The 19,111-nt window shown below is 40.3% G+C and overlaps 1 protein-coding gene across 4 annotated transcripts in view; it reads left to right on the top strand.

The window, feature by feature from the left end:
• MAGI3 (membrane associated guanylate kinase, WW and PDZ domain containing 3) overlaps nt 1-18,608 on the top strand; it is a 116,177-nt gene extending 97,569 nt beyond the window's left edge. For 2 of the 4 annotated variants that reach the window (XM_079978868.1, XM_079978867.1), the window contains exons 17-22: nt 2,281-2,383; nt 4,657-4,759; nt 8,792-8,935; nt 10,958-11,096; nt 12,400-12,488; nt 13,645-13,784. In XM_079978868.1, the coding sequence (XP_079834994.1) occupies nt 2,281-2,383; nt 4,657-4,759; nt 8,792-8,935; nt 10,958-11,096; nt 12,400-12,449 (539 nt within the window). In that variant the 3' untranslated portion in view covers nt 12,450-12,488; nt 13,645-13,784. Of the gene's footprint in view, nt 1-2,280; nt 2,384-4,656; nt 4,760-8,791; nt 8,936-10,957; nt 11,097-12,399; nt 12,489-13,644 lie in introns of all 4 variants that reach the window. The other 2 variants (XM_079978866.1, XM_079978865.1) reach the window with 1 other exon arrangement.
• The last annotated feature ends 503 nt before the right edge of the window (nt 18,609-19,111 follow it).

The following is a 19,111-nucleotide window of genomic DNA, read 5'->3' as shown; positions in this document are numbered from 1 at the left end:
TCCCTGTTGTTTCCATTAGTTGAAACATCCTAAACTAGAAATTAAAAACCCACTATTAAACTCTCTTTAGCATCTAGAAATGCCAAATTTTGACTTTCTCTGTTTTTTGTTCCCGTATTCTCTTTAATTTAAAGAAAAACAAATTGTGCTTCATGCTCCACAAAGCCTTATGTTAGCATTTTGCTCAAAACAGAAGCTTGTCAGCCCCAGTCATGTAGAAAGTAGAAATGCAGGCGGAAGAGGATGAGCAGTGGAGAGGGGAATGAGTATAGACAGATGGCCTTTTCCCTACCTGTGCTTATTAATTAAAACTCTTGAGTGTAAAACAGGAGAAAATGTTGACATTTGTCTTTATGGGGGCGGGGATATTCAAGGCATTTCATAGTAATAAGGCCAAGCAATTCTGTGCTGAACTCTACAGGGTTTTCTTGCATGGCTGGGAAAATGGAACCTCATGTAGAAATCTGTGTTAAGGAATAGTGTTAAGGCCATTAATCTTACCACAAAGTATTGCAGATGTGAATGAATTTGCATTAAAGGAGGGAAAGCATTAACTCGGCACACCTAGTGTCGTTAGACTAAAAGTTATGCAAGCCTTTTTGCTTCTTCCAAGATTTACCAGTTCTAAAATCTGTTCTTTAAGGTTTTTCACTGAGGGAGATTGTTTTGTTAGAATATGCTTTGTTCCTTTCTGAGTGGCGCCTTATGTTTCAGAAAGCATTTGTTTTTGTAAGTGTGGCTGGGCTTACTGTGAGCATCTAATCCAGGGAAAAGGAATCCAGATGTTGCTGGATTCCAGTGCCCATCATCCCTAGCTATTTGCCAGGCTGGCTGGGGCTGATGGGAGTTGGAATCCAACAACATTTGGAGGGTTTTGCCGCCCCTCATCTAATCACTGTGTATGCTGTGTTGGAGGCAGAGGCACCAGTAAGGCCTTATTCAGACAATTCTGCTAAGATTCAAAATTTGGAGGCAGCCTGATCTGCTTTGGATCCACTCTGCAGTTCCATTTTGATTCATTATCCATGTCCAAATCAGATCTGTTAAAACTGAACCTATTTTGTCTCCATTTAATATGTGGAATTTTAAGAACTGCTGCAGCTTATTTTATTCCTTTTCACATAAGTAGATGAAATTTGCAGACAAGCCCCTCCAGAGTCCTTAAGCCTGCCAATAGTTAAGCAGATCCATCCAGGGGTTTTCATGTAGGGAAGTGCGCAGATCGCTCCTGCGTATGCACAAAGCGGCAAATCCGGAAGTAAACACTTCCAGGTTTGCCGTGTTCGTAACCTGAAAAAACGCAACGTGAAGCAAACACAACTTGAGGTACGACTGTAAATAACCTTTTGTCACCATTTTTTCAGCCTGGGAAGAAGAGTGGTCTGTCAAACTGCAGATAACTCAATAAAGAACCTTATCAGTTCCTTGGCAGTTCACAGACACCTTTCATCCTTCCTTCCAACTGAAGATATATGAGCAATTATACTTCCAATTAAATTGAATTCCAAGTCTTCTTTGTGTTATTCAGTTCACTTTGTAAATAATAAAGGATGGGGAAGAGTCAGCTGTAAGTTTCCATCATAAACCTTCTGCAAAATAAAGCTTTCCTCCCTCTTTCCTTTTTTTACAGAGACAGTTCCGTTTGATGTTATATTCTATATTTATAATCCAATTTCTTCCAACCTCGCTTGTACAAATATAATTTGGACTAACATTCAGAGGAGGGTTGCCGAATCATAAATGTAGAGAAGAAAACTTTAAATAAATAAACCATAGGCTCCCTCCCTGCACCATCTTTTGCACCGAATGAAGTCTTATCTCAAGTTCAAACCTTAAAGTCCTAGCAGTTGGTTTGTTCCACAGTTTGTGATCTCATCTCTTCTAGCACATGTCTGTACTTTGTTCCAATTAAGCTCTAATTAACAGGAGAACCTCTGCTTCCTAATGGCAGCATTGGAGGGTTTTCGGCAGGCAAAGTGCTTTTATACTCAGTGCCTCCTTGCCCCTTGCATTCCATGCCGAAGCGAGAGCTAGGTACCAAGATGAACTGCAAGTGAAGCCTGTTCTCCTTGTCCCTGGGGGTAATTTGCAATGATAATTACCCTCAATCTTCTTGTTTTTCCTTCACCAACAATCTCCCACTGTTGTGGGGGTTGCCTTCATTAAGGCAGAGCAGAACTAGAAGCCACAAAAGTAGTATATTTGGCATATTTTTTCCTTTTTTTAAATAGTGTCATTATGTGCAGGGTACTTCTAATCTCTCTCTTCTGTCTTGATCAGAGCATCGTGGTCCCCCATCAGGAACAAACTCTGCCAAGCAGAGTCCAGCCCTACAGCATCGGCCAATGGGAACAGTGCCAGCCAGCTCTTTGTCTACTGACAGGTACAAATACTTTTGTTTTTTTCTTATTTTTAGGGCACTTAGAAAAAAAGGGAGGCAAGAAGGTAACTCTTTTTGTCTTTTCTATCTATGGTCAAAACAAGTTAATTTTCTGGGACGCTTTCTTAACTCAGGAATTGATCTAGTCCCAGTGCAGAGGACTTCTTCTCATCTGGTTTCTTGAGGGTTATGTTTACACCAAGGGTGGGAAACCTTTTTTGCTCCAGGAGACACAGATCCCAGCATCATGTGCCAAATGAATTGGGCATGAATTAGCACTGGAAAAACATGCCCTGCTATGTAAAATATCAAGTACCGTATTTTTCCGAATATAGGATGCCCCCTTGTATAAGACCCCCCTATTTTGGGGGACTCAATTTTAGGGAAATGGGAGGAAATGGCCCAAAGTTGTTGAGCCTCTCCCCCCACGCAGCTGTGGGCAGGAACACTCCATAGATGGTTTCCTGTGCCCAGCAGCATCGGGGGAAGTTGCACTCCCAGAAGCGCAACCTCCCCTGACGCCACCGCACACAGGAAACGACCCAGGGAGCACCCCCTGCACGCAGCAGCATTGGGGTTAGTTGCATTCCCGCCAATGAGCTGGCTGCTGGCACGCAGCTTCTCCCCCCCCCCCATGTAGCTGCGGGCAGGAAACACCCCCCAGATCGCTCCCCACTCGCTGCGGCATCGGGGGAAGCCGCGCTCCCGCCAATGAGCTGGCTGTCAGCATGCCGCTCCCCCTCCCCATGCCACTATCCATGTACTGGACGACCCCAGTTTTTTGACGTGAATTTTGAGTCAAAAAACCTCATCCGATACACGGAAAGATACGGTATGAATGTTGCTTCATGCCTGTTTTTCTTCATTGGGTGGGTTATGCCTAGGAAAGCAGGGAAACTCATGAAAGTCTTCTGGGTCAGCCATATAACCCAAGACACCTCCTCTAGTTCTTTTCCTGCCCAGGATGGAGCTTTTTCTTCCAGTTATTCCCCTTCAGTCTCTGCAGACTGCCCCCCACATTGCTTCTCTGAATCAAACTCTCCCCTTTGTTCAAAATCATTGTCAGTCTCCCTCCCCACAATTTTATATTTTAAAGAAAACCTCTTCTCCCCCCCCCCCCCGCCCAGCCCCCTTTCTGGCTTTGCTTTTTCTGTTGTCTTTCCTCCCTTCCCCAGGGCTCTGTTTAGAAGGCAGGCAAAAGCTGCAATAAAAAAAAGACAATGGTATGTTAGGATTGTTAAGCAGAACACTATTGTCACTAAGAAGCCTCCAACATGGCCAGTCGGAGACTTCCAGGAACCATTCGGTTTCAGCACCTCCCTACATTGGTTGCATGTTCCTGTTTTCAGCAGGGAACAGGATCACTCACTGTAGGCAGCAGGATTTAATCTCCATTCATCAACCCATGAGTGGAGATTAAAGGCTGGTGTAAGATTAGGGACATAAAAGGGAAGAGGGGGGGGCCCTCAAAAGGCTTTGCAAGACTCCCTCTCCCTCCTGCCCTAAGTCCCCATCTCACTCTGATCTTAAAGGGAGCATTTTGCAAGCAAAGGCAAAGCATGGAAAAACTCTTCCCCATCCCCTTCAAAGCACTGCAGAGAATCAGTATTGCCAAAGCCACTGTCCTGCCAGCTGATGATGCCATGGATGCTCTCCAGTTTTCATCCAGAGCTATTTCAGATTTCAGCAGTGGCATGTAGGACATGATTACATTGCCACTGAAGACCACAATTGTTGTTGTTGGTATCCATTTGCCTTGAGAGATAAATTTTAATAATAATAATAATAATAATAATAATAATAATAATAATAATAATAGTGTTAGTTTATTCAGCTCCGGCCCTTGAGCTGATATGGCTCATCTTGCCTTGAGCCCAGCAGAGTTTAATCCCAGTCCGCAAATGAAAGGATGAAGCAGGTATGGTGCTACATTGCTATGCTTTATTTCTAAGCTGTGCTGAGAGCATACAAACATACATCTTGCCTCTGTGAGAGCAGAGAGCAACTCCAACAAAGAAACAACAGAACAAAGAAACAGGAAACCAATGAACGTCACATCTAGTCTCCCTTTCCCGTGAGAATCCAACAGTAGCTGAACTGTGGAATGAAAACATAGTCCCATGACTACCAGCTGCTGCTCAGTGAGGCAAACAGAAACCAACAAGTAGTAGTAGTAGTAGTAGTAGTAGTAGTAATGACATCAACCCTGCCCATCTGACTGGGTTGCCCCAGTTTATATAAATAAACAAACATCCCTCTGCTTCCTTTAATTTCAGGAGTGCTATGGAAGCTGATACTGGAAAAGAACAATGCAACAGTTTCAAGCACTTCTCGTCATCGGAAGGTGTTTCATCTGTCACAGGGAGCAAACTATCTCAGGTATAAACTCTTCTCTGGACAACAGCTCTGTTAAACTGGTATCTATTGTTTGAGGCCAAAACTTCCCATAGCAAATATAGGGATAGGTAAGACTTTGTATCACAGTCACTGCAGTGGATATTCTACAAATGCTATAAAAGCAGCAAAATTCATGAAACTCCTTGCTTTGAACTCCAAGGACTGGTTCAAATCTAACAAGAACTTTTTGGCAGAAGTGTTCAACAGTGGAACAGACTCCCTTGGTAGATTGTGAACTCTCCTTCCTTGGAGGTTCTTAAGCAGAGGTTGCATAGTCATCTGTCATGGATGCTTTAGCTGAGATTCCTACATTGCAAGGGGTTGGACTAGATTAACCTCGGAGTCCCTTCCAACTCTACGATTCTGTTATTCTATGTTACCATCACTTCTAACTTTATAAATGTCAAGTGCTTCATGTACTGTATTGGCGCTTAGAAATTAAAGAGGCAGCAGCCACATTTTGTGCAGAACGTAATTCCACGTAGTTGATTGGAATATTTAAAGTGCAGGAACTCCATTGGTGGTTTTGAGGGTGGAGATGGGCTAATTTGGAAGTAGACCCCATAGAATGTATTGTTCTGAATTCAGGAGCCACCTGGTGGCTGCCATGTGCAATGCCTGTAGCAGTGCAATACACTGACGGTACCAGAGTTCACCAATCTTGATAGGTTTCTGGGCACATTTGGAAACCTGAAAAACTGCCATGGGCACCATAAACACATACGAACAGCCACCCTGCAGCTGTGCATCCCACAACTATGCATCGCCACATTTAACAAAAGTAGTGTTTAATAATAAACCACAACTTGCAGAAGAATTCCTCTAGCATTACAGTAAGGCTCAGGTGCTTCATAAGACAATACAGGACTAGGACAACATGGGACATGTTTGCTGGTCCTAGGCACTCCATCCTCCACATCAGGATTTGGGCCTGAAAAAACAAGCAGAAGTGTGGGTGCATGGGTAGTAAGTTGTAAGAAAGCACAATTTGTGACATTGCACAGCATCATTTATGTTAAACTGTCAACCTTAGCTTTTCGTTTCTCAGCTTTGTATTTCTTGAGCCAACATGAGACAGTCTGAACTCTGGTCTTAAACTAGCAGGGTTTTTTAAATCATTTAATCTTCAGGTGACTAGAATCAATATGAAGTGGGAATTTGGGATATTATTGGAAGATCTAGTAGTCTGTTTAAGGATGGAGTGCTATGCTTTACATAAAGCTTGCTGGGTTACATCTGTGGTAGAAGCCTCGGCTACTTTTGATAAAGAACTTAAAATGTCACTGCAACTTCAGTTTATCCCTAACTGGTTAAGCTAGAATAGTTGTATTTCCAGGGACTCATAATAATTTTCTCACTAAATCCTCATACTTCTAAAAGTAACAGAAGGGGCGGGGGGAGGCATAGCTATTACAGTTGTGCAGAGTTTCTGGCCTAGACTTTGGTGCTAAAGAAATGGGAAAGAGCACGTTTGCATCCTTTTTTGGAAGAACTTATGTTGGCCTTGTAAGTTTTAAAGTAAATAGAGTCTACATGTAGAATTAGTTGAGGAATTACTAAATCTGCACCAGAGGATTAGGAGAAACACTAGAATATACGTAGGGGATATGGGGGTGAGGAGAGGGAAAGAACGTTCCGTTCCACAAGCAGAAATCCTTGTTCAATTAGCACTTCATTGGATTCCACCCAATATGACTAAGTAAGCATTGAGCTATATTGCATATCCCTGTCATTGGCTATTGCTGGCACAAATATATGCATGCATATCAGCCAATATACAGGGCAAAACACTTTTAAATGCTACATCTGCAGCATGGAGACCAAAGTCGGATAAGCACTTTGCAGCAGCCCCTATATGGGGGCTTGGCTCTCAGTCAAAATAAAAATCAGGATGATCTTTAGGAAAGCCACTTTTCATTTCCAATCTTATGTTATTTTTTTTTTTTAAATAATTTTTATTATTATACATTTTATAAAGTTCCCTCCAATTCTTCGTTCAATCCCGCATACAACAAATCATAGTTATTTTTTGACTTCCTTCAACGTCTCTGACAATCATCCGTAGTTACACCTTTAGTACACATTCCCTTCTTTCGTATTGCCATTTTTCCTCCTTACTCCTATTATTTCTCATAAACAATACTTATTTTCTTTTTTTACAGTGCCTCTTTAAATCCCGCTAGCGTTGTGTTCACACCACATATATTTTTCAGATAATCCACAAATTTCCCCCAGTCTTCGATGAACTTTTGATCTTTAATATATCTAATTTTCCCAGTTAATTTGTCCAGTTCTGCATAGTCTGTCATTTTTAGTCTCCATTCTTCTATCGTCTGTATTTCCTCTTGTTTCCACTTCTGAGCCAACAGGATTCTGGCTGCCGTTACCGCATACTGGAAAAGCTTACAGTCCTTTCTTCTGATGTCCTTTCCTACCATACCTAAAAGAAAAGCTTCGGGTTTTTTCGCAAAAGTATATCTTAACATTTTTTTCAACTCATTATAGATCATTTCCCAAAAACTTTTCACTTTCTTACATTCCCACCACTGATGAAAGAATGTCCCTTCCTTATCTTTGCACTTCCAACATTTGTTATCAACCTTATACATCTTTGCTAATTTTACAGGTGTCATATACCATCTATAAAACATTTTCATCACATTCTCCTTCAGTGTGATACATGCTGTAAATTTTAAATGCTCTTTCCACAGTTTTTCCCAATCTTCAAATTGAATATTGTACCCAAAATCCTTTGCCCACTGTATCATTACCGATTTGACCTCTTCATCTTTCGTATTCCATTCCAGCAATATCTTATACATTTTTGACAGAATTTTATACTCATTATTTATAATGTCCTTTTGGAAATTTGATTCCCTTTCCACATAACCCTTTTCCTTCAGATCTTTTTTAAATATTTCATTAACTTGGTAATGGTGCAACCAATCGTAAACTAGATCTTTAACTTGTTCATATGGCTTCAGTTTCCATTTTCCTCCCTCTTTAACTATCAGTTCCCCATAAGTGGCCCATTTATTTCTCATATTGATCTTCTTCACAGTTATTACCTCTAACGGGGACAGCCAGTGTGGAACTTTTGGTTCCAGTATATTCTTGTATCTCTCCCAAACCTCTATTAGTGAACCCCTGAAGATGTGGTTTCCAAATCCTTTATGAACCCTTTTTTTATCACACCAAAGATACGCGTGCCACCCAAATCTGTTATCAAATCCTTCAAGATCTAATAATTCATTATTTTCTAACTTTATCCATTCTTTTAACCAGCATAGACAGGCTGCTTCATAGTATAGTCTCATATCTGGCAGGGCGAAGCCTCCTCTTTCTTTTACATCCGTCAGTAATTTAAATTTTATTCTAGGCTTCTTCCCCTGCCAGATATACCTTGAAATCACTTTTTGCCATTCTTTAAAAATTCCTGTACCCTTTAATATGGGTAAGGTCTGAAATAGGAATAACATCTTTGGTAGCACCGTCATTTTTATTGTGGAAATTCTTCCCCAAAATGATAATTTCATTCTGGCCCACACCTCCAGATCCTTCTTTATTCCCTTCCATACCGGGATGTAATTATTTTGGTATAGATCAATATTCTTGGCTGTCACCCAAATTCCCAAATATTTAACCTTTTTCACCACCTCTATCTCTGTTCGTTGTTGCATTAAATCGATCATCTTTTGATCCATATTTTTTACAATCATTTTTGTCTTTCTTTTATTCAATCTGAATCCTGCCACTGTACCAAATTTGTCCATCTCGTCCAGTACCTCCTCTATACTTTCTACTGGTTCTTCCATAGTCAGTACCAATCTTATGTTAATCTTATGTACATTTCCAATCTTATGTTAAGATCTGCCTGAGTCAACTTTTTCTCCCTGAGCTTGTGCTTGAGAGATCAGGATCTGTCTTAGGCTCACTTTGAAGCTTTCTCTAACAATATAGTAAGGAAGGTCTCTTTCCAATGTGATCTAAGTCTGCTCTATGTTTTCTGCTCAGATCCCTGGATGTTATCCTGTAGAATTGGAGAGAGGTCCTCGAGGTTTTGGATTTAGTCTTCGTGGAGGAAAGGAGTATAACATGGGGTTGTTTATTCTTCGGCTTGCTGAAGATGGCCCTGCCATTAAAGATGGGAGAATTCATGTGAGTATCTAATAGGTGTTTTTTTTTGGGTGGGGGTGGGCTTAATCACCTAAGATTCTTAAAGACTAAATTGGCTGACCTTGCTTGGTATTTCAGGCCTTCTTCTTCTTCTTCTTCTTCTTATTATTATTATTATTATTCAGAGTAAGTATTGTCATTGCCACTCTACCTTGTTTGCATCAACTCCCAAATAGTTACCAGAGTATTTGCTGGGACTCTTCAGCAAAGATAGCCAATGTGGCAGTCTCCAGTTGTTGGCCAGGTAGTTGTAGTCCACCTGCATCTGGAGGCCACCATTTTGACTGTCCCTGCTTTAAGGGTGTACTTGTTTTTTCCAGAAATATGCTATGGGCTTCATCTCAAGTAGTGTCCCTTACTAGAGCCCCAAACTTGAATCACATATTCATGTTTCCCGCCTTCCTCCCCCCCCCCCTTTAACCTTGAATTTATACAGTTGCACCCAGACACTAATATACCTAATGGTGAATCAGTAGAAAAGGGAGACATAACCTCTGTTATCGTGAAATAATAAGTAGCTTATGTTGGCAAATGCCAAAGTAGGTGTTAAAAGCATATGAGCAAATGCATGAATTAGTGACAAACAGAAGGGCAATGTTGACAGAGGTTGCTATATATTATTTTGGAGGATGAGCAGGTGAGTGAGCTCTTATATGACTTTGTCAGTGCTGCTTTTTCAAGAGTCTCAACCTCAACAGCCATGCCTTTCCTACTACCAAGCATATGTCCCACTTAGCATATTGGCATACTTTTTTTAACAAATGGTGTGCATCAGGAGCCTTTGAAAGTAGCTCCAGGGCACTGGAACTCCAACACACTATTCATTGGATCATACTCTCTTCTTTACACTTCTAAACAAATAAAATAAAACAAATACTTTCCATTTTATGTAAGCCCATCTGCCCAGGGTAACCTCATTGGTCACCTGGTAACACTGAGAAAAATGAATACTTTGTTTACAGTTCTTCCCTGCTGGTTGCAGTTTTGAACAGACTCTTTCTCAAGACTCTACAGTGTTCACTGAGATGTATGCTATAAACGAATTTAATGATGTAAATTTTATTACTGCAGTATACCACTTTTCATTTTAGAATCAATTTGCAAACCATAAAATTATATCTGCAAGGATGTTTCTTGTGGCCCACGGTATATTTTGTTTATAGGAACCTAGATGCAGCTGTGCTGCTTGTGGTATATGGCTGTTAAGGCATTGCTTCCACACTTTTTATTGCAGAAGTCTAAGGGAGTGATGAATTTGCCTGTAATTGGACAAAATACACATAAGCTAATAAAACTTGAAACCAGTTACAAATCGGAGCCACAAGAGCTGTCCCATGCTTTTTCCTGTAGATCTTCTTGCCTAAATGAATGTTCTCACTGAACTCTTTCTCCTTCAAAATGTCTTTTCAACCACACAGTAAATATCTAGAGGGAGTTTTTCACAGCACTGTGAGTTGTTTCTATTTTTCAAGCAAGAAACTGCTCCAAATGACTAGAATGCGATGCTGCTTCCCCACCTTAAATGGAACCTGTTCCCTCCCCCTCTTACTCCCTGAGGTGTCAGGCTCCATCCAGCCCTGCATGCTACCTTGTATGTAACAGTGGCATCTGTTGGTTAGTTAACAACACTGCAATATACACTTTGTAATTCTTGGGTTGCATTTCACACCTCAATGACAACCCTTCCATCTCTCCCCGCCCCCAGTTCCACAGCTGGCCTTTAGCATTGTCCTTCAGCAGTCATATGTAGGTGCCAGCTCACAGAATGTAAAGCTGTTATGAAGTTATCTAGAGGGCAAGTCAGTATCTGGAATTCCAGGTGATAATTGGGATGCTATTCATGGGTGGTGCTGTGAGTTCAGCAGATTTTATAACAGTATGAATATTGTTAGCCACTTTGAATTGAATATGTGACAAAACAGGATTTACTTAAACAGGTTCTATGTATAAGGCAAGAATTTGATGTGCCCTTTGTGTTTAATATGGATGCTTTTCTTTCCTCAGGTTGGGGACCAGATTGTTGAGATCAATGGGGAGCCGACCCAAGGAATCACCCATACCCGAGCCATTGAATTGATTCAGTCTGGAGGAAATAAAGTTCTCCTCCTTTTGCGACCAGGAACCGGCTTAATACCAGATCATGGTAATATGGTACTTCTGTCCTGTTTATGGATCTGATGAATGAGAGGGAGTGACTGTCTTAGCCTGTTCTGTATGTTGCAGATGCTGCTGTTCTTCAGTGTTAGAAGAGCATTAACTCTGCTATCTTCTCCAGAGACAAGGTCAAGCAGACTTACATCTATATCTGCTTTCATACCTGAAGGCAGATCAGAGTTTTACGAGAGCTTTGTTTGCCAGAGTCAGCTAGTTGCCTAGAAATAATCTTCCCCATTTCCCGCTCCTTCTGTGCTGACTGTATGCTCTTTTTCTTCCTTGTCTTCCTGTATCACTTAGAGGAAAATGAGGTATATCCCCAAGGCCCAGGCATTGTTCTCCCTCCTCACCAACCCTCAGCAATCCCCCAAGAGAAACAGTGATGTAGGTCCTTTGCCATCCACACCCACCAGTCCTTGAAGTCTTTGCAGAGGTGATACAGGCAGACACACAGAGAGAGGGAATTGACTTGAATAATGTAGAGGCATTAAATTCCCCCAGTCAAAGGTAAATAATGTTCAAATGCACTAGAGCAAGGGTAGCCAATGTGGTACCTTCCAGATGGTCTACAACTGCCAGCACCCCTTCAGTATAGCCCAGTAGTCAGGGATTGTGAAAGCTGTAGTCTTACAAGCTCTGGACTTTACCTGGTTAGGGAAGGCAGCACTAGAGAAAAAGAAACGTGTTCGGTACTATATTTGGAAGGACTGATAAAAGACACAGAAGTCTCAGCTCCCAGAGGATCTTGTGAGATCAGTCTATTTTCCCATGAGTGGACCCCTTTGTTTCATTTCTTTACAGGAATTTGTGCCAAATAGTCTCTGAAAGCGACATCAATCAACGGGTTATATTGAGCTGTATTAGTCTGAAAGTAACTTTCCACAAGAGTGGAGCAGTTTGCAACAGACTTTGCCCCTTAACTGAATAACCCTAAGAAAATTGAGGTGATCCCTTTTGGGTGCAAACATTCTAAACAGACATGGGAACTTGAGAAAGTGGCTAAGGGACACTTCAGCATCTTTCAGCACTTTCTCTCAGGACACACATACAAGAGCAACCACAGAGACCTGAGGGTCTGTTTATTTAAGACACTGTGACTACCAGGCTTCCTTGGTGGAGCGTACTCAAGCAAGTCTTGCAAACACAGGACAGTAAGGAATAGCGTGATTCTTTTTATTCTCACTATGCCAGCTCTTGCACTCTGCTTGTGAATCGTACATTTCTGATGAAGTCTTTTGCTGTGTGCTGTGATTTTGGTATATAGTCCTGGGCTTTTTCTCTTCCTCCCTCAGGTTTGGCTCCTTCCAGTTTGTGCTCCTACGTGAAACCTGAGCAGCATTAAAGCTTTCAGTGCTTTTCTTGGTCTTTCCTTAAAGACTTGGTAAATCTGCATGTCTTGTGATTGACCTCTTTTTATTTGCTTCAAACAGTAGTTTTTCGCTCTCCTTGTTTTCAGTTTTCTTTTGGCATGTATTGCTTAAGTGTAGTCTATCACTGATGCAGAAGAATAAGTTTTAGGAGTCCTGCATTTCACAAGTCTTACCAGCTAAATAAATCCCAAAGCCTTTCCATGTGTCAGCAGAGATCATTGTCCTTCCTAGCACATCCTCCAAATCAGTGATTTTTCCCAACTGTTCTATGTAACATGCACTATGGTGGTTACTCTCTCTTGAGAAAAACAGCAGAGTGCAGCATGAAAACACAAACAAACAAAAAGAGGTAAAGCCTCAAAACAGTGCAAAGGTATGTGGGGTACTCTAAAGAAAAATGTGAAATACTCAGCACATTTCAGTTTCAACTTTCCTTGGGGTCAAGGACTATAACTGGTTAAAGGCATCATGCTTTGTTGAAGTTCTCTACTCATTTATAGTATTTGCCTCTGAGAAAGGCTGAAATCAAGCTGCATTGGACATTTTGTTTCTTTTATTAAAATTGTGTATTTTGTGATTTCATGGTTTTATTGTATACCACCATGAATTACTATTTTTTGAATTGGTGGCTTATGAATATTGTTATAAGCTACATTGAATTAAATGTGCCCTACGTACTCAGCACGATTTTGAAGATTTGTGTCCCTTTCATTTATTCTCTCTCCAGCCCATTCTGCAAACCCCATTGCATACACTTCCCTAGACCCTGTGGGAGAAATTCTTTCCCTGAAATGTAAAGGAATAATAAGACTCTTGTTTTAATTATCGTGAAGTGTTGTGGTTAACAGGAAAGTGAGTTAATGTAGATTGCAGTTTTTTGTTGTGGTGGTGGAAGAGTTGAGTATGCACAGAAATCAGGTTTGCAAAGCAGGGAAGGATGTGCACATATGGGGGATATGCAGCACTTGTTAAATACAGTTATTAGCAAAAGAATACATGACCTGCAGTCTGTAAAACCTAATTTGTTGTCTTGCCATATAGAGACATAAGTTGGTTTTTCATTGTACAAGTTGTTGTGTTTTTACATAGCTTAAAACTGGAAGGGCTTTAAATGTCAAGAACACATCCTTATTGCTTAGCGGCATATTTGTCCTTGTTCTGATGCAGGTGATCTGGATAGTTTGAATCCAACGTCCTCAAGTGTAACACACGGTGAACAGACACCACTTCCCTCATCTTCACATTCTGCTTCCACATCTGAAGCATCTCATTTGCCAGGACCAGAAGAAGCTTTAGTGAAAGTCCAGATGCCTGAGAAACTGGAAGAACTGAAGAAAACTGTGCCTGAAAAGAAAAGCACTTTAATGGAAAACCACTTGGAGATTAAGAATGCAACTTCTGCACAAAAGAATGTGAACAAACGGGACCACCCCTCCAGTCCAGGTGATAAGGTGGTACACAGTACTGCACAGTTGGCAGTGGGCAATGCAACCAGCAGAGGCAGATCAGCCAGCCCAAAAAAGTTGAGCAATAGTACTTCCAAAGGCCATAATCAAGCGCCATGCAACAGCCCTCGAATGGGTGAACCTAAAAAAACCACCAAGGGTTGCTTAGACCAGCCAGAAAGTCCCAAAAGACATGAAAACAAGCACCCGGGAACCCCTGAGTGTGCAGATATTGGGAAAGTCCCTGCCAAGGAAAAGAGAGGCAGATCTGCCAGTCCCCAGAAATATCCAAAGAAAGAAAGAAGCAGAGATAATCTGAACACAGAGCAAAGATTAACAGAATTTAAAAGTGGAACACCTGTTAGTGAAAAGCACACAACTGTGCTACCAATAGAAAAAGTGAAATTAGGAGGCATCAAAGAAGTCACAAAGCAAAACATATCTGGGAAGGATGAGAAATGCCCTTCAGAGACAGCACATTACAAGTCAGAGGAGCAGTCTCTTCCACTTTCTGAGGCTAATCAACTTAGAAAGAAAACACTGGAAGATGAAAAAATCAAAAGCTCTAACCAATTAAAAATGGCAGGTCTTCCTGATGATTCAGTACTTTCTGGAGATAACAACACTAGGCTTGAAGCAGAAGAGCCTGTTGTCCTGAACAAATACAGAGACAATGACTTGGAGTCAGCTGATAAAACCAAAGAGGATGGAATTTTCAAAAGTGAGAGCAGATCTCCTGTGAAGAAAGCTATAACTCCTGGACCTTGGAAGGTACCAAGTGCAAGCAGAGTCACAAAAGCAACAGGTGTGACAGACAAACGGGTTTGACTGACAAATTTTTTTAGAACATATTTTAATCAAGTTTCTAATGTGGCCACTTAAAACAGTTTTTCTTTTCACAAAAACTGTCATTTTTTCAGACACTGTGATGAACAGAAAGTACATTTGATTGGAAGTTAAATTAGGCTGCATGAAGGACCTTTTGGATTGCATATATGAAACTCTTCAAAAGCTGCTGTCCTTTGGTCCCTTTGAAGGTGGTGTCCTGCTGCTCCTGATGTTGCACTGCTAAGGCTTTCTGATAGTATTGTGAGATAATGAACAAAATTATTTAATGCCTATTATCAGTGTAATCATGACTCACTACTCTTGTTCTTGTGCCAAGTTATCTACTGTATCCTGTTGAATCTTCTGCATTTTCCACTGCCACAGAAAAGGGGAAAAAAAGTTTAAAAATGAGTATTTACTCAAGCATGCTGCATGTTTACATAGGGAATATTTCTGAGTTCTCGCTGCTCAAGCAAGAAGTTAGATGTGCTTGGTTTTCTTGGCTCTCTGGAGTCAGGGAGCAAACATGCCCCAAATGCCTTTTTTCACAAAGCTCTCTTCCACCCTCCTCAAACCTGTCAATACCAGCACAATAACTTTAAACAGGACAGTGCCCCTTTATATGTGCTTTTTTGTCATTTGCTCTCTTCACTACCTTGTTTGAGTTGTCCATTCCAACTTTAAAATATGTGATACAAATTTAAATCTGAAAGCTGAGTAGTTTTAAAATCACAACAGTTCTCTTAATTTCAGCGTGATTATATTGAAGTAAGTGGCTTCAGGATTGCCACGAAATTATGTCCTGATTATTATTTTTTAACAAGCACTTTTAACATTAGTTATTAAACATGCAGAGTGTGCATATGCTTTCAAGCTTACTGCCATGCTGTTTGTCAGCATCTCCCATCTGTTGTTTGTTTTTTTGCTTAATGCTGTCTAAACACTTGAATATTTCCTGCCTTGGCTCAAAATTCAAGATCTTAAAACACAGCAGAGTAAACCGATCCACCAAAGTCAAATTCTCAAGAATTGTCCTTGCTTATCGCTATTACTAGAAGACCTCACTTTGTTTTCCATTTTTTAACGTACCTCTCTTACTTCTGCGTGAGTGTAAATATGATAGTGAGGAATGTTAACAGTGGAGCACATTTGCACCTCAGACATGTAGTTAATTGTGATGGGATTTAAGGAGATGGCAAGCTGCAAGAATGGAGACTTTGAATTTTACATCATTCTAGCAATGGATTTGGCAGCCTCTGAATGAGCTTTTGTGAGTTTGATCCATCTCAGCAGAGTTTGATCCATGCCCCTTAATGTTACCCTAAATCAAAGATTTCCACACTTTGTCAGGGAGCTTCCTCTTCCAGTAGGCTGTTTAATTGTATTAGACTTCTTTCTTCCAGCTTTCAAGTCTTGTTCTCTATTTTATATTTTATTCTTTCCCCTTTCTTCTCAAACTTATTTTCTTTCCTTCATCCATTAGTTTCTCTTCCAGTCCTTTTTTTACCTGTTCTGTTAGTTACAGTGTATAAGTGATGATTTCTCAAACATGCAGAATGTTTTGTAATGGAACTTTCATTGCCTGTGTGTTTATGTGTGTGTTCGTTTTGGGAATGTCTTAATGCAATGTCTGGTTAATAAGTTCTGCAAGTTCTTTAGTGTTTTGAGCTTGTTTTGCTTTTTGCGCGGGAGTGTGTGTGTTTGAGATGGGACAAAACAAGTTCTTTCCAGCATAGCAGCACTGTGGCAAATGGATGTCTGCAAATTAAGGACACATTGTTAATATTGCCTTTTAAGAACTCTACTACTGCTAACATTCTTCTCCCTTCCTCTCCCCTCTATTTTGTGAAATCCCTATCTACTAAAGGGGAAAAAAATGCACAGTACTATTTTTCTTGCACAGTAATGTCCAAGCATTTTTTTAAAAAAATATCTAATGGTGGCATTCCTGTTATGCTGACATATTAACCCTTTCTTTTTATCAGTTGCACTCTACTTTAGGCAGTCTGGCAGTCAGTTTTACTGCTTTGTTGAACTGAATGAGACAAGCTTCTCCACTTCCTTTGCATGTGTAGTTCTTTGCATGTGCAGTAACTACTGTTACTGTGGCACTTCCCCTGAGCCAGTAGGAATAAGAGAAAAGTCATTCCCATTGCTGTTTGGAAATATTTATCTGTATAGAGCCCATCTATCTGCTCAAGGTTTTACCATTTCTGTTCGATTTTCACTTTTGCATGATACTGCTCAGCCTTATTCTGGAGAACAGCTGAAGTTGGCATTGTGTCGTAGTAACTACAGGCTTGCCACTGAGGGCTTTAGCGATGTCACTTTCAGAAGATTATTGCTTTGCATTCAACTCGATTGCTGACATACCCTTTTCACCTAGCCCTGCTGGGTCTGAATGCTTTGAGTGTGATGGGGAATAGATTGGTGAAGATATCTAGGATAGTGGTAATCCTGTGAACTCTTGAAATGGACTTTGATTGCTGAAGAATGAAATTCCTTAGATGCTGTCTGTGTGAGATATGATTTCACTGAAGCCTGGAATACTACTTCAAGAGGTGTACTTGCTTGGTGCTATTGTTACTGGTTTTGTATGACTATCCCTGTGTGGTTGCTGTGCTTATCCTGCTAGCTTGATCAGAAGCAACTGGCATTAAGTGACATCCAATTGCCCATTTAAAAGCACTAGGTCTCTAGAAAGCTGTTGATTAGCCCTTTCCTCACCACCACCTCTCAAGCTGACCATTGCAATGACAGTGAAAATGCTTGAGAAGGAAAAGTTGAAAGCATAAACGTACCTGTAATCAGAGCCTCAATAGGATGCCTGATGGCATTGGTCAGAATGGGAAATTGAAAGGTGCAAGGTTGTCTATTGTGCAATAGTCCTGCACTTTCATGATGGATTTGTTCATGTGGCACCCAGAAACATATACTGGTGTGATGATACACATTTAAGTTACGTTAGAACATCTGTTCACCTTTTTTAAAATTTGTGCAAGGTGTATGTATGTTGGCTGTGAATTTACAGTATCTTACAGTTCCACATGGGTTTGTGCTTTTTATTTTTAAATGGTGTTTTCCCATCCCAACAATATCTGTGTTGCTTATTAATTTCCCTGAGTTTTTAAAAGTTTAATGTGGCTCAAATGAATTCCTGTTTTGAACAGGAGGTTTTTAAAAGCCCTATATTCTTTGGACTTGGTTTTCCTAAGCATTTCTGTGGTGTGATGCTACCAAGACAAACCAGTTCTTGAGGAAATTGTTTTTTTAAAAGACAGCTGGTTAAACTCTTAATATTAAGAAAATTGTTTTTTGAAGTGTCTTTTGTTCTCTCATTTAAGAACTCAAGTTGCTGTAGGACGTATGTGCAAATATTGTAGAAAATTACTGTGAAAATATTTAATACTTGAGTTAGCCTATGTAGTTTAAATACCTTGACAAACATCATGAAACATCCCTTCAAGATTCTTATACTCTGTCACAGAATAGTGTTGAATGAAAACTGCAGAAATATCAAGATGACTTAGTAAAACTAAAATGGTTCCCCCCCTCCATTATTCAGCAAGTAATCATTACCCATATGCAATTTAACCTTTAATGGTGTGACCTAATTTGTTGTCCTCTGTTTGATGTGAGCCCTTCTACCCAGAGACTTTGTATCTGTACTTAACTGCATAAAATGACTTTAGCAATGTGGCCTTGGAATGTTGAGAAACCTATGGTTGTACTGGATGTAAATGTTTATATATTGTACAGCACCTTTATATATACTTCTAAGGTTCTGATTAGAAAGAGACCTGTAAATCGCTCATTATTTTTTATATAGATACATTAAAAAGAGACTCTAGTTCATGGCTTCTGGAGTACTGTACTTTATGAAAATATCACCTCTTCAGTATTTTATGAATTAGAACTAGTGTCTATAACTTCTTTCAGGCCAAGGGCTGCATTGGCCCCAGCTAACACTGTAAACGTGGGCATGACCATTTTTCAAAAGGGGGAAATTTTGGAGATCACAAAACTGTTTGGCATTGCAGAATCAAATTATGTAGAGTAAGAGAAATGGTTGGGAGGGATTGCAGGGCCACAAAAAACTATTGGGCAGAGTCAGACTGTGTTAGCCACCTGCTACATTATAACTCTAGATTGGATGTAAAAGATCATGAACAGCAGGAAGGTACAAGTTCAAAAATTCTAAAATACATAGGCTCAATACCATTGTTCATGCTTCTGCTTGTGTAGAAACATCTCAAAGGTTTAATTTTACTTTTCTCACAGCTGTAGCACAATGTAAAATTAACCTTCCACCTGCAGCCAACACCTCTCACAAATGGCGCTTTTACCTGTAAACACAGTGG

Source organism: Podarcis cretensis, assembly GCF_951804945.1.
Source record: "Podarcis cretensis genome assembly, chromosome: 6".
Lineage (NCBI taxonomy): Eukaryota > Metazoa > Chordata > Lepidosauria > Squamata > Lacertidae > Podarcis > Podarcis cretensis.
Note: the sequence above shows the minus strand (reverse complement) of the source record. Positions and strands in the feature narration are given on the sequence as shown.